Genomic DNA, 12,976 nt, shown 5'->3' on the forward strand with positions numbered 1-12,976 from the left:
TTTCTGTCAGCGCAAGTTCGGAATTACCATACGGTTCTGTGGTGGGCCTGACAGATGAATGGAGAGGTGCTCAGTCTTCACCCCTTAATTCAGACTCCCAAATGAAAGTGAAGAAGATAGATGTGTCGCCCACATTCAGTTTGCCCTCCCACAACATTTTTGACTTTGGCTCAGAACATGGCATGGCCACGTCAGCATGGTCGGACTACTTCAAAGCCAATTGGGAGAGTTCCCAAATTTCATCAACTGAAATATTTCCCTCGATTTTGTTCAATTCAATAAGTAAGAATGGACCAGATGAGGCCTCACCTTATGAAACCAAATTCAGGTATCAATCAGAGACAATGGACATTTCTAACTTCATAGAGCCTGCCAATGTCCTTCCTTCTCAGTCTAAAGGAGAAGTTTATCATGATGGATTTGTTATTTCTGGTGCATATGGTCGAGTAAGTCCAACCCACAAATACACTGAAGCCACAACTACCACATGGCTTCTCAACACAACATCTTCTCTAAATGCCTCAGAAGTCTCTAAGTCATTTAACAAAAACAGTACACGTGACTCTGTTGATTCTCATAGTAATTTTGCACACGTGACCACTATGAGCCATTCAAACACTATTCAAGATTATGAATTGCTTAGAACAGATATACACACATTTGAATCATTGTCGGCGAACGTGCCGCACACTCATGCTCCTTTGCAAATGACTATGACTGGTGCAGATCTGTCATCTCAGACCCCGCCAGACCCTGCTTTTCATCTGTTTTCCACCTTTACAAGTAGCACGCCATCAGAACTTGCCTCCGTTCCAGTCATCCAACCCTCCAAATCAATGGATATCTCAAGCAGCCACAGTGAAGACTTGCTGGACACTAAACATGTCCACTCCTCAACAACAAAGCGGCCATTTTGGGCCAAGAATGAATCAGCAAACCCCTCCAGTCATGGCCACAATGCGCTCGTTGTTCAGCCCGCCACCACAGATAGCGAGACGCAGCCGTCTCTAGCTATTGATGGCCAGTCTTTTGTCCACACAAATGGCACGGTCGACACCCCAACCAACGGAGTCAGCGCAGGTTTTGGATCTGTGCATACTAGTGCCACCAATGGGACCACTACAGGCCCTCATGAACTGGCCCCATGTCCATGTAAAGCTCCCTTTCATATTACATGTCTGTGTGGACTTTCAACCGGGAACAGTATGTTTTCCAACAACAATCTAGATCTTAGAAAGAGAGAGAGCTTCTTTTATTGCTGAATCTTGACTTTCTGAGCAAGTGATCATAGAATGATGGTTGTTCAATTTGGGGGGAAAATCAGTCGTCTTGGTGTGCAAATTTAATTTTTTTGATTCCTTGTGATTTACTAGAAGTAGTAAGATATTAACAATAGCCAGTTCTGACAATCATTGAGTTTCAACGCTCTTCATGTACTGGCTGTTACTCGCTCACTCAAATTGAGCGCATAGGTCTCTTGTAATTATCCAGATTTGTATCATTCTTCCTTCTTAGGAGACTGCTTTATTTAATTATTTATTTTACATTGAACTGTTCAGCCTTACTTTCAGTAATTTTCACACTGATGATTTTGAGAGACTACCTGGAGTGCGGAGTGAAAATACAGTGTGTTATCTAAGAAAGCTCTCTCATATTTTCAATTTGTGGAAATAAGTTTTTACATTTTATTATATTAGGAGTCTCCTAAGAAAAGTCTTGGCATGGTGTAGTTAATGCATTATAAAGTAGTGCAGCACTAACAACTCAAGATACATGAGAGCCATCTTGTGATAGAAGTGCAGCATAGCAGTAGATCTCAAAACCAGGTTTTTTTTTACTGCCAGATATTCTATACTGAATTAGTTTTTACAACACTTTGGATCGATTTGATCTAGAAGATCTATCTTGAGAGCACATTTGTATCAAAATTGCTAATTACTAAGATATATATTTTATTACTAATTTACTATTACATAACTACTGCTATGCAACACAGATAAAAGTGAATTAAGCAAAGTGTGTTTTGATTGATTACTAAAAAAAGTACCATATTCTCCTTTTACAGAGGATATTTTCTACAGAATATCCCTAGTGGTTATTGATGAACAAGCAAACACCCCAGACAGGGATGCTAAGACGATGATATCTCAATGGGTACATTTATATTCGTTAATTGATATATATATATATATATATATATATATATTTGTTTTGTTTCACTGTTTTAAAAATCCATTAATGGATATTAAGATAACTGATAATTTTATTAATTTTGAATTCTTTCTAAACATGCTACTGCTCACTAATCAATTTCTGTGATTTTTACAGCTCAATCAAACATTTCAAAACTGGATCTACAGAGTTTATGTTGATAGTGTCAGGTAGGATTCTTTTTTAAGTTTAAATAAACATATCTTTATTTTATTTAATGATGATTGTTTGCAATCTTACTCTCATCCCTTTTTCAGTCTCCAACCTAACACTGTTCTCTCAAGGGCCACAACTATACGGTAAAACATTTGCAGACTTTTACTATTTTGTCTGATTTTACTAATGTAATAGTAACTATGTTTCACAATATTTCGTTTTCAGTATTTTTGATGTCTAAAAGATATGATGTGATGTTGCATTCTTCTCAGACAAACCTACATGGCCCTGCTGGTGTATAAGAATACCACTGATGCAAGTCTGGCAGAAGCAGAGATTGAGAACATATTGAGAAGTGCCCCTGCAATTGGAAATGGCTTGATATTGGACGGTGTGACTGTGAACTTAATGGGTATGGCATGCTCCATATTGTTCGATTTCAGTAGCCCTGTACTTGCAAACTGCTAAAGAAAAAAGCATTCATGTAAATTCTTACTAATTATTGTGATCTCCTTTTAAAGGGGTCATATGATGCTTTTTTAAAGATCATTATTTGGTGTATTTGGTGTAACATAATATGTTGACATGCTTTAATGTTCAAAAAACACATTATTTTTCAAATACTGTACATACTGTACGGTCCTCTATGCCCAGCCTCTCTCAAACGCTTCGTTTTCTACAAAGCCCCCTCCTTTGACAAGCGCAGTCTGCTCTGATTGGCCAGCTGACCCAGTGCATTGTGATTGGCCGAACACCACAAGCACGCGTCGGAAATGTAACGCAGGGATCTTATCTATGCACAATCAGCTTGTAACACTCCAAAGAGAAAGGAAAACTTGAAATCGCATCATATGACCCCTTTAAAATATGATATGGTGTTTTTCTTGAACGCTTATTGCTTGCAGCATCAAGCAAGCAGGTTTTAGTTGTCAAAGCCATAATGTGATTTTAAACATATTTTCAAAAGGAGTATTCATGTCTTAAGAGTAAAACTTTTTAATGTACTCAGTACATCTTTTAAGGAAGGATGGGTATTTTCAGAAACATGGCTCCGCTTTAAAGAAACATTTATAAGTGAATCCTTTTAATTTAGTTTCTGTGTTTGTTTTGCTTCAGAAAACTGCCAGGCCGAGGACTTCCCATTCCACTACAGATGGCCAGAGAGCAGACCCACTGTCACCCAGTATGTCCCCTGTTTCCCTTACAAAGAGCAAAACGCATCTAGGACTTGGTGAGTAAATGCTGATAGCATCTGATCTAGATGCAAATGCGAATGAATTACTAATTGAAGCAGTTATAGCCAGCAATCATGTTTTAGCAGGTGTGTTAGAAAAATCTATTTAATATTTTGCGTTTGTTTTTCCACTCTTTAGTATGATTAGCCAGTATAATTATACATCATATTGGGCCCTACCGGACCGTGGAAACTGCACTAATATAACAAGCATTTCAGTTTCACAAGGTAGGTTCTGATCCACATTGCATACATTACTCGAAAATTGAAACCAAATTTAATCATTCTTATTTTGAATTGGCCAGAGAATGCAATGGAAGTGGCTGTGCAGCTCGCTGACATCACCAATAATGAGCTCTCTAAGGAGGAGGTGACACAGGTTGTCTTCAAGGTGAATGAGCTTGTGAACATAGCCAAAATCAACGCCACCCTGGCCAGCACCGTGGTCACTATCATCTCCAACGTCATGATCAGCTCAGAGGCCGCTCAGAAGGAATCCTCAGAGACGTATGTACTATATTACCTGTACACTAGAAAATGAAGAGTTTTCAGAAATTATAAAATGAAGGCAACGCTTTGCATGAATTTTTTTGAGTTGAATACATTTAATTAAATATCCTGACTAAACATCAAATGTCCAGTTGTCATCTGCACTCTTAAAAATAAAGGTTCCAAAAGGGAGATTTCACAGCAATGCCATAGAAGAACCAGTTTTGGTTCCCCAAAGAACCTTTCAGTGAACAGTTCTGAAAAGAACCATTTTTCTTAGCGTGAAGAACATTTTAATAATCTAAACTAAAGAACCTTTTGCCACTGTAAAGAACCTTTTGTGGAAGAAAAAGGTTCCATGGATGGTAAAGGTTCTTTGTGGAACTATTGATGCCAATAAAGAACCTTTATTTTTAAGAGTGTGGCATCATTTTAACAATTTTCTGTTTATAGTCAGTAAGTCTAAGATTTCTTACACTGTATCAGCTTCTGTGGAAATTATTCCCTTTATTTTCAGTTTTACGGTTTTAAATGGCTATATATGGTTCAATATTACATTCTTCTCACTACATATTATTTGAAAACAAAGCATTCTATTTTTTACACTATATTGCTTGAATCTCTCAGAAATGTCTGTATCTTATCCATCCAAATGTTTTCAGTTTCAGTGAAGGGTCTTCTTGTATGTTCAGTCTGGAAGTTTTTTAATCTTCTCATCTGAGCCTCTTGTTTTTGTATCGACATGATCAGAGCTCTCAAAGCAGTGGATAAACTGCTACAGAAGATAGAGTTTGATGGACCCTTACTAACCATCACATCCAAATATCTGGCTGTTGGAGTTTCTGCTCTCAACATCAGCAATTTTAATGGGACCACTTTCAGTGCGTTTATAGCCACAAACACAACAGACCCTCAGGTAAATGTCCATCAAAAAATGTTCACCTCTCTGCTACATGTCTTTTGATGTGACATGCATGTATATTTGAACATGTACTGCGCACAAAATTTGCTTAAGACTTCCTCAGGAAGGCTGCCCAAACATTTTAGCTGTATTTTTGGCTGCCCAAACATTTTAGCAGTAAAGTTTTAAAGTAATCGTTAGCAATTAAAGCAGTGTAATGAGAGGTGACGTGTATGGACCATGCCCAGAGGTTGCACCCATTGATTAAGAGCCAACGTTTCCTGGAAAGTTGTGGGAGGAAAAAGCAACATTGTACAGTTTGAGAGTGACTCAGACAATGACACATTTCTCTCTTCTCTGGGCATGAGTGTCAGAATGTATATTTTTGCAAGTATTTAAGTGTATTTTTTGTATTTTTTAGCATACTCAAGTTTAAGTTGTATTTTTGTGCCATTTTGTATGTTTATAGTTGAAGTTTAACTCAGTCATTGAAACTATTTAAGGGATTTTAAAGAATAAAAAATACAAATTAGCCTACCAACAGTTTAGATTATCACCTGAAGGCCCCGTTTCAGGGCAGTCTTAAGTTAACCATTTTTATATCTCCAAGAGTGCATGCATCATTTGGTTATTCAACCCGAGTCTGCCTGGATTCATTACCACTTTATTCTGGCAGAGGGCGCCGTAACCTCTTCAAATGCAGTTACACACACGTAGCTCTTATACCCTTAATACACACATTATCGTATAATATAAATAACTTTTTCTCCTCAGATTGATTTTGAGTCAGAAGCCCAGAATGCTTTGGCTGTGGTCACTCTACCTCCAACACTACTGCAGAACTTGAGTAATTCACATAGAGTGTCCAGAATAAACTTCATGTTCTTCAGCAAGACAGGACTCTTTCAGGTGAGAATGAACCAATTTAGCTTTTTTTATTGTATATTTTTCTCTAAATGAAGTATTCTATGGTCCATTCTCATGTTAAAATATGGCTGTAGAACAATATAATATTGACAATTCTCATTGATATTTCTGTTAATAGCACTTTGGATCATTCATGGTACGGTAATGAATCTCTGGACGTTTTCTCTGTGCTGAGTAAACTAACTTCTCAGAATAAACTCTTTTAAATTTTGCATTAAACAGTGTAACACACTACCATTCAAACTTGTTTGGAGTCAGTAAGATAAAAAAAAAAAAGAAAAGAAATGAATACTTTTATTAAGCAAGAATGTGTTAAATTGATCAAAGGTTAGTCTTTTGCATTGCTACAAAATATTGCTATTTTAAATAAATGCTGTTCTTTTAAAATGTATTATTTAAAGAATACTGAAAAAGTCTATCACAGTTTCTTAAGCACCTAATCAGTATATTAGACTTATTTCTGAAATATCATGTGACACTAAGGAATGCAATGACTGCTGAAAATTCAGCTTTGCCATCACAGAAGTAAATGACATTTTAAAATGTATTAAAATAGAAAACAGTTCTTTTTAATTATAATAATATTTAACAATGTTACTGTTTTTATTGCACTGTGATAAAAAAAATGCAACCTTTATGAGCTTATTACAACTTAGTAAATAAATATTTAAAAAATAATTCCCAAACATGTGACCTGTATGTCATGAATTTTAATTAACATATGTATCTAATGATATGTTTCTTATTCCTTGAATGCATCTTTGGTCACTTACTAATAGCTAACAAAAGTGATATATTCTGTCCATACTTAAAAAAATGGAGGTATAATTTTTATGTGTCTGACTCCCCCTAAAACTAAGATGAGCAGATTTGTCCTGAGTCTGACAGTCTGTTACATGTCTTCACAGGATCGGCAAAGTAACGGCATGTCCTTGAACAGCTATGTGGTGGCTAGCAGTATTGGCAACTTCACAATCAAAAACCTGCAGGATCCTGTCAAAATAGAGATTGCCCATCTGGAGTACCAGGTATTCAGCTTTTTTTGATTTATTGAAAATGTAATGTATTACCAGTTTTTGGTAACTGGTATTTTTGCAGAAACTAAGGTTGTGGTGAAATATTTTTTGGAGTAATTACAGTAGCCATTCATTTTATTAGTTTAACCTTCCCGTCAATGAGGTTTCAAAGCAGTCATTTTCTTCCAAAAAATGATTTGTCCAAGCTAACTGGAACAATGGTGTCTAACACATCTTAATGTGTCTGTCTGTCCTCCAGAGAGATCCAGAGCGTCTTTGTGTGTTTTGGGATTTCAGCCTCCAAAATGAGGGTAAAATAAATGATTTATTTGGCCACTGTTAAAGCATTAAAACAGTCGCATAGGAGGCTGTACGTATAGACTTACAGTATTCATATAATATCCATTTGTCTCCATTAGATCGCACAGGGGGCTGGAACAGTGAAGGCTGCGAGGTCAGTCCGGAGTCCAACAGCAACAGGACCATCTGCTTGTGTAATCACCTCACACACTTTGGCATTCTAATGGTGAGATTTGTGGGATTGGCAACAAAATGACCCAACAGAGCGGTTTCATGTATTAAGCCAATATGGCAGACTGAAGCAATGTTGATGCGTTGTATATGTCATCTAGAGTGGCTAACCATCCCTGAAACAGACAGGGACAAATAGTTGGCGAATAGTTAATTAAGAGGCTTCACTCTAATGTAGAATTGAAGCTATCAAGACTTTGCACGCTTATTTTATTAGGTGCACTTTATTCATGTTGCACCAGTGTGTCATTTAAATGTCGCATTATACCAAAGATATCAGTGGCATTGTAGAAATTATTTATTCACAGGTATAATAAAACGGCAATAATAGAATAAAACTGCTTTTTTAACTATTCATTTCTTTGTGTAAAATTTGTTTGAGGAAATACATCCTTATCCTATGGACAGGTTTTTCATATTTCAAGAATTGTCACTGATAACTAAACACTAATGAGACTCTTGCATCTCTGATCAGTGTCATTATTGATTAACCTTACTTTTGTCTTTTAGGACATCTCTGGAGCTTCTGCACAGATAGATGAGAAGAACAACAGGGTTCTCACCTTCATTACCTACATTGGCTGTGGCATTTCAGCCATTTTTTCCGCAGCAACACTTCTCACGTACATCGCTTTTGAGTGAGTGTCCTTCAGCATCTGACTAGAGAAGAAAAACAATGCATCTTTGATCTACGTAATGGAAAAAAGTTACAGCTAGTTACATTTTCTCACCCACATTTTTAAGCATGTTTTTTAATGATACATTGTGAAATAATACATTTGGCTTTCCATTAACAACTATTAAAATCCAGATGTTTTCTCGAAGAATGTCTTCAGCTCTGCCCAACTCAATGTCCAGTTTAGGCTGCACCCATCCTCTTCAAGCACTAATTATTTACCATAAAATTGGGCTGCTTGTTACTAACATCCAATGATTCTAATTTGGAAAAAAAATTAAGGACATATTAAATTGATCAAAAGTGAAAGTAAAGACTTACATTGTTACAAAAAATGTCTATTTCCAAAAAATGCTGTTCTTTTGAACATGTATTCATCAAAGAATCCTAAAAAATTCTTGGTATGACAAAGCAAAACTTTCATCAGTTTCAGTGTCGCACGATACTTCAGAAATCATTCTAAAATGCTGATTTGGTGCTCAAGAAAAAGTATTTTAAATTACAATAAATATTTCAGAATATTGCTGTTTTACTGTATTTTTGAACAATTAAATGCAGCCTCTGTGAGCATGGTTTCTTTGAAAAGCCTGAAAAAAATCTTACAAATCCCAAACTTGGGAATGATAGTGTAAATGACTAATGGTGCAATGGAATTGGAAAGACTCATTGTTTTCATTGATATAAATCTATAGGAAGCTGCGGCGAGACTATCCCTCTAAGATCCTGATGAATCTCAGCACATCACTGCTCTTCCTCAACATGGTGTTTCTTCTGGATGGCTGGTTGGCCTCATACGACATTGAGGGATTGTGTGTGACAGTGGCTGTTTTTCTGCACTTTTTCCTTCTCACTTCCTTCACCTGGATGGGCTTAGAGTCCATCCACATGTACATTGCCTTGGTCAAGGTCTTCAACACCTACATACGGCGATACATCCTCAAGTTTTGCCTCGTAGGATGGGGTAAGTGCTACATTAAGTAGTTTTTCCTTTTGATACTTGTTTGCCATGGATGTTTTTTGTATCCAGTGTTCAATATAGTATAAGATCACTCTGAAGAAGTGTTGAACATAATAGTAAGAAGATCTGACTGCTTTTTCAGGTGTCCCTGCTTCAATTGTTGGCATTGTGTTGGCTGTGGGCAAAAATTCTTATGGAAAAAACTATTATGGAAAAGGAGAGAATGGACAGGGCACAGAATTGTAAGTTTGGTCGAAGAAATTCAAACTGACCATTATTTTATATCTGTGAAAGAAGTAGCCTATTTTAGTTCCTTATTCTCATTCTGTTGGTTTTCCTGGTCTTTCCTTCTGTAGCTGTTGGATTCATAGTCCGGTGGTATTCTACGTGACATGCGTGGGCTACTTTTCCATGATATTCCTGATGAATGTTGCCATGTTCATCGTGGTCATGATCCAGATCTGCGGGCGTAACGGCAAGCGCAGCAACCGAACACTTCGAGAGGAGATCTTACGTAACCTGCGTAGTGTGGTCAGCCTGACTTTCTTGCTGGGCATGACCTGGGGCTTTGCTTTTTTCTCCTGGGGTCCAGTCAGCCTGGCCTTCATGTACCTCTTCTCCATTTTCAACTCCCTACAGGGTTGGTTTATGTCATTATATTTTCACTATCCTGTACATTTAAAGACTCCATAGAATCAGAAAGTATTTTTACCTTCTTTAATACGTATATATATATATATATATATATATATTATAAAAAATTCAGGTATTTACAACAAATATATTTATTTACTTTTTATAATAAAATTAAAATGTCAATGTAGTTTAAAATCCCAATTTTGCCTTAAGAGTTAATATCATTAAAAAGCTGCTTGTAGCACCACACTTTGCCGAAACCCGGGATCGAACCAGTGACCTTTAACGCTCTCCCAACTGAGCTATTTCGGCCAGAAGGGGGTCTGGTTTGTAATTGTGTAGTTCTGTATGCGATCCGCTAGAGGTCGCTTTGATATTGTTAGTTGCTTATTAAACGTGAAATACAACTCATTTTAAAAACAGCTTGTGTGTTTGTAATCAGAAAAGATTAAGGAGTGTAATTTGTTTTTTTCAACAGGATTATTCATATTTGTGTTCCACTGTGCCCTGAAAGAAAATGTACAGAATCAATGGAGGAGGTACTTGTGCTGTGGAAAGTTCCGCTTGGCAGATAACTCAGGTAAATTTAGTTAGTATTATTACTGATATTTTGAATGAATTGTGTTTTTCGGGGATTTTTTTGGGGTCAACTACCATGTGCCAGAAAACTATACAGAGGAAGAATCATATATTCAATCACATTCCATGAAGTAATGCTTAACATAATTTAGTTAAAATTAGTTGTTTGAATGCTGGAGCATTGTATACTTCTCCTGTTGCACATGGGCCCACACACTGCATTTGTGCTTATACTTTTTTTTATTTTTTGCCTCATTTTTTTATATAATTTCTTTTTCATAGGCATATTGGACTGTGCTGTGACTACATCTTTAGGTGCTGAATTCCTGAGACTTTTGTTGCACTCAGAATGTGTGTTTCAGTAAAGCCCAGCTTTGGAGACTTTTTTGCCCCAAGTATCACAGAACTATTGTTAATAAACGTTAGGAACATGAGAGGCCTTAGCTGGTCTTTACTTACAGTTAAATCTGATAAAATGAAATGTGAAGTAGCCTATTTTTCGAATGCCAGTCCCGTACAACTTTCCTTTAGAAAGTTGTCTGTCCTGAATTTAAGATGGAATTGCAGTATATTATCTGAACTTCCTTGAGTTTGTCTTGTGCTGTATCTTTATGCATGGGATTCACCTGTCTAACTGGTAATGTATGAATAACATTTAACCATATTTTGCAGACTGGAGCAAGACTGCCACTAATAATACCAAGAAAGTGAGTTCCGATAACCTGGGAAAATCCCTCTCCTCCAGTTCGTTTGGCTCCACTACAGCCAACTGGACGTCTAAAGCCAAAGCCACACTAAACCCCTTTGCGAGGCACAGTAATACAGGTAAACATAAAAGTAATGATGTGGATTGCATTGACCACAGTTGTTAGTTTACATTAACCCTTTGATGCATGAACTATTACATTAAAACAAGGGCAAAAAAAACACAAGAACTGTCAATATATAAGCGAAATTTGTCATTTTTTAAAATGACATATTTGAAATGGTTATATAATTTATAAATAGGTCAACTGAACCCAAATATGCTCAAAATAATGCATAGTGTCCAGTATGATAGACAAAAATATATTTATTATTACATATATTTTACTGAGCACCAATTAAGAATTAGAATGATTTTGATAGTGTAATGCAAATAGAAAAGTTTGTAATATTATTTCACAATATTGCTTCACAATTTTTGCTTTTAATTCAAATAAATGCTGCCTTGGTATGCATAAGAGATTCTTTTGAAATTCATCTTACCAACCCCAAACGTTTGATCAGTAGTGTATATGAATGATTAAAAATAGCCTTTAAAGATCTGTCCACTTTAATGAACATCATGCATCAAAGGGTTAGAATTAAAACTGGTATTTGATACCAAAAATAGAGCTTGAAAACGTTTCATTAGCATGTTCTGAGTAATGTATTGCTTTGATGTATAATGCTTGACTATTTTTAGTAAGGATATTGCCCTTCACGCCTTGTGTTATTTTGTGCTTTGCTCTACTGTGTTACTTTTCGTGTGACTGTACGTCTGGACTCAGTGGTGCTGTGTGTCTGTATTTATGTTTGTGGTATAGATAGTACCCTGCAATAATGCCATGGAGAGACATCCTGAGGTAAAACCACGCAAGCCAGCTTGAGTTCACACTGCTTTCCTCTATTCATGTAATCAGCTTCCCCTTTTGGGATAGACTGAAATCAATCCAGCGGCCCTAGACATAATACCTAGTCTAACTCACTCCTAACACATAAATGCTTCTATTTGACCCTTAATATGACATTACCTCTTTGGAAAAATTAGGCATCTGTTGTGATGTTTTATGGTGGAATAGTTGCCTGTTGGATTGAATCCAAGTTGTGGAGTGACATTCAAGAACTAGAAAGCACACTGCTGCTGGTTGTCATTGTCAGTTAAATAGCAAATAAAATTGCTAGCACAGTGGTGCAATACCAGGAAACACCTCAACCCGAATAAATATGTATAAATAGGTTATAGACTTGACTCCCACCCAGTCTTTCAATAGACATTGACAAGCTTTAGTGTCTTTTAGGAGTTCTGAATGTCATTTGCACTCTGTTTGAGACTAATGTTTCTCACGGTGGGCTGTTTTTATTTGTCTCCTTTGTTTTGTTCTTTTTTCGTGTGGCAGTGTTAATGTTCCCACAAGAGAAAATACCCATCTTGCACTGCTGACACTAAAATGTATAAAACCATACACAGTAAACACTTCATCCCCACAGCAGGATCACTCTACATGCTGGCCATGCAGAGGATAGATTATATGCACTTGACACTAATAATGCACTTAACATCAGAGATGCTGTCATGCACAGCAGAGTTGTCATTGTGAAATACTGAGACCTTTAGGATTTAGGAGTAGTATACTTATGTTTGCTTATATGCTGAGATGAAGGGAATACTGTGCTGTTCGTTACACTGAATTGAGCAAAATTGCATAATTTATCTAAAAATACACAAGTTCTTCAAAAGTTCACATAGTATAGCTCACTCTATTATGTATTTTTTAGTGCTGTCAAACGATTAATCGCGATTAATCGCATCCAAAATAAAAGATTTTGTTTACAAATTATATGTTTGTGTAATGTGTATATTTATTATTTATATATAAATACACACACATGCATGTATATATTTAAGAAAAATATGTTA

The 12,976-nt window shown here is 36.4% G+C and overlaps 1 protein-coding gene across 9 annotated transcripts in view; it reads left to right on the plus strand.

The window, feature by feature from the left end:
* The window catches only part of adgrg6 (adhesion G protein-coupled receptor G6), a 40,454-nt gene that overhangs the window by 25,057 nt on the left and 2,421 nt on the right, over positions 1–12,976 (plus strand). For 6 of the 9 annotated variants that reach the window (XM_016537505.1, XM_016537511.1, XM_016537510.1 and 3 more), the window contains 19 exons: positions 2,066–2,154; positions 2,329–2,381; positions 2,469–2,510; positions 2,640–2,779; positions 3,484–3,598; positions 3,741–3,829; positions 3,907–4,108; positions 4,841–5,006; positions 5,766–5,900; positions 6,037–6,054; positions 6,827–6,946; positions 7,194–7,245; positions 7,354–7,460; positions 7,976–8,103; positions 8,834–9,102; positions 9,242–9,341; positions 9,456–9,739; positions 10,214–10,315; positions 10,987–11,139. In XM_016537505.1, the coding sequence (XP_016392991.1) occupies positions 2,066–2,154; positions 2,329–2,381; positions 2,469–2,510; positions 2,640–2,779; positions 3,484–3,598; positions 3,741–3,829; positions 3,907–4,108; positions 4,841–5,006; positions 5,766–5,900; positions 6,037–6,054; positions 6,827–6,946; positions 7,194–7,245; positions 7,354–7,460; positions 7,976–8,103; positions 8,834–9,102; positions 9,242–9,341; positions 9,456–9,739; positions 10,214–10,315; positions 10,987–11,139 (2,364 nt within the window). Of the gene's footprint in view, positions 1–2,065; positions 2,155–2,328; positions 2,382–2,468; positions 2,511–2,639; positions 2,780–3,483; positions 3,599–3,740; positions 3,830–3,906; positions 4,109–4,840; positions 5,007–5,765; positions 5,901–6,036; positions 6,055–6,826; positions 6,947–7,193; positions 7,246–7,353; positions 7,461–7,975; positions 8,104–8,833; positions 9,103–9,241; positions 9,342–9,455; positions 9,740–10,213; positions 10,316–10,986; positions 11,140–11,882; positions 11,922–12,976 lie in introns of all 9 variants that reach the window. The other 3 variants (XM_016537508.1, XM_016537514.1, XM_016537512.1) reach the window with 2 other exon arrangements.

This window comes from Sinocyclocheilus rhinocerous, unplaced genomic scaffold (assembly GCF_001515625.1).
Source record: "Sinocyclocheilus rhinocerous isolate Xijiao unplaced genomic scaffold, SAMN03320098_v1.1 scaffold185, whole genome shotgun sequence".
Classification (NCBI taxonomy): Eukaryota; Metazoa; Chordata; class Actinopteri; order Cypriniformes; family Cyprinidae; genus Sinocyclocheilus; species Sinocyclocheilus rhinocerous.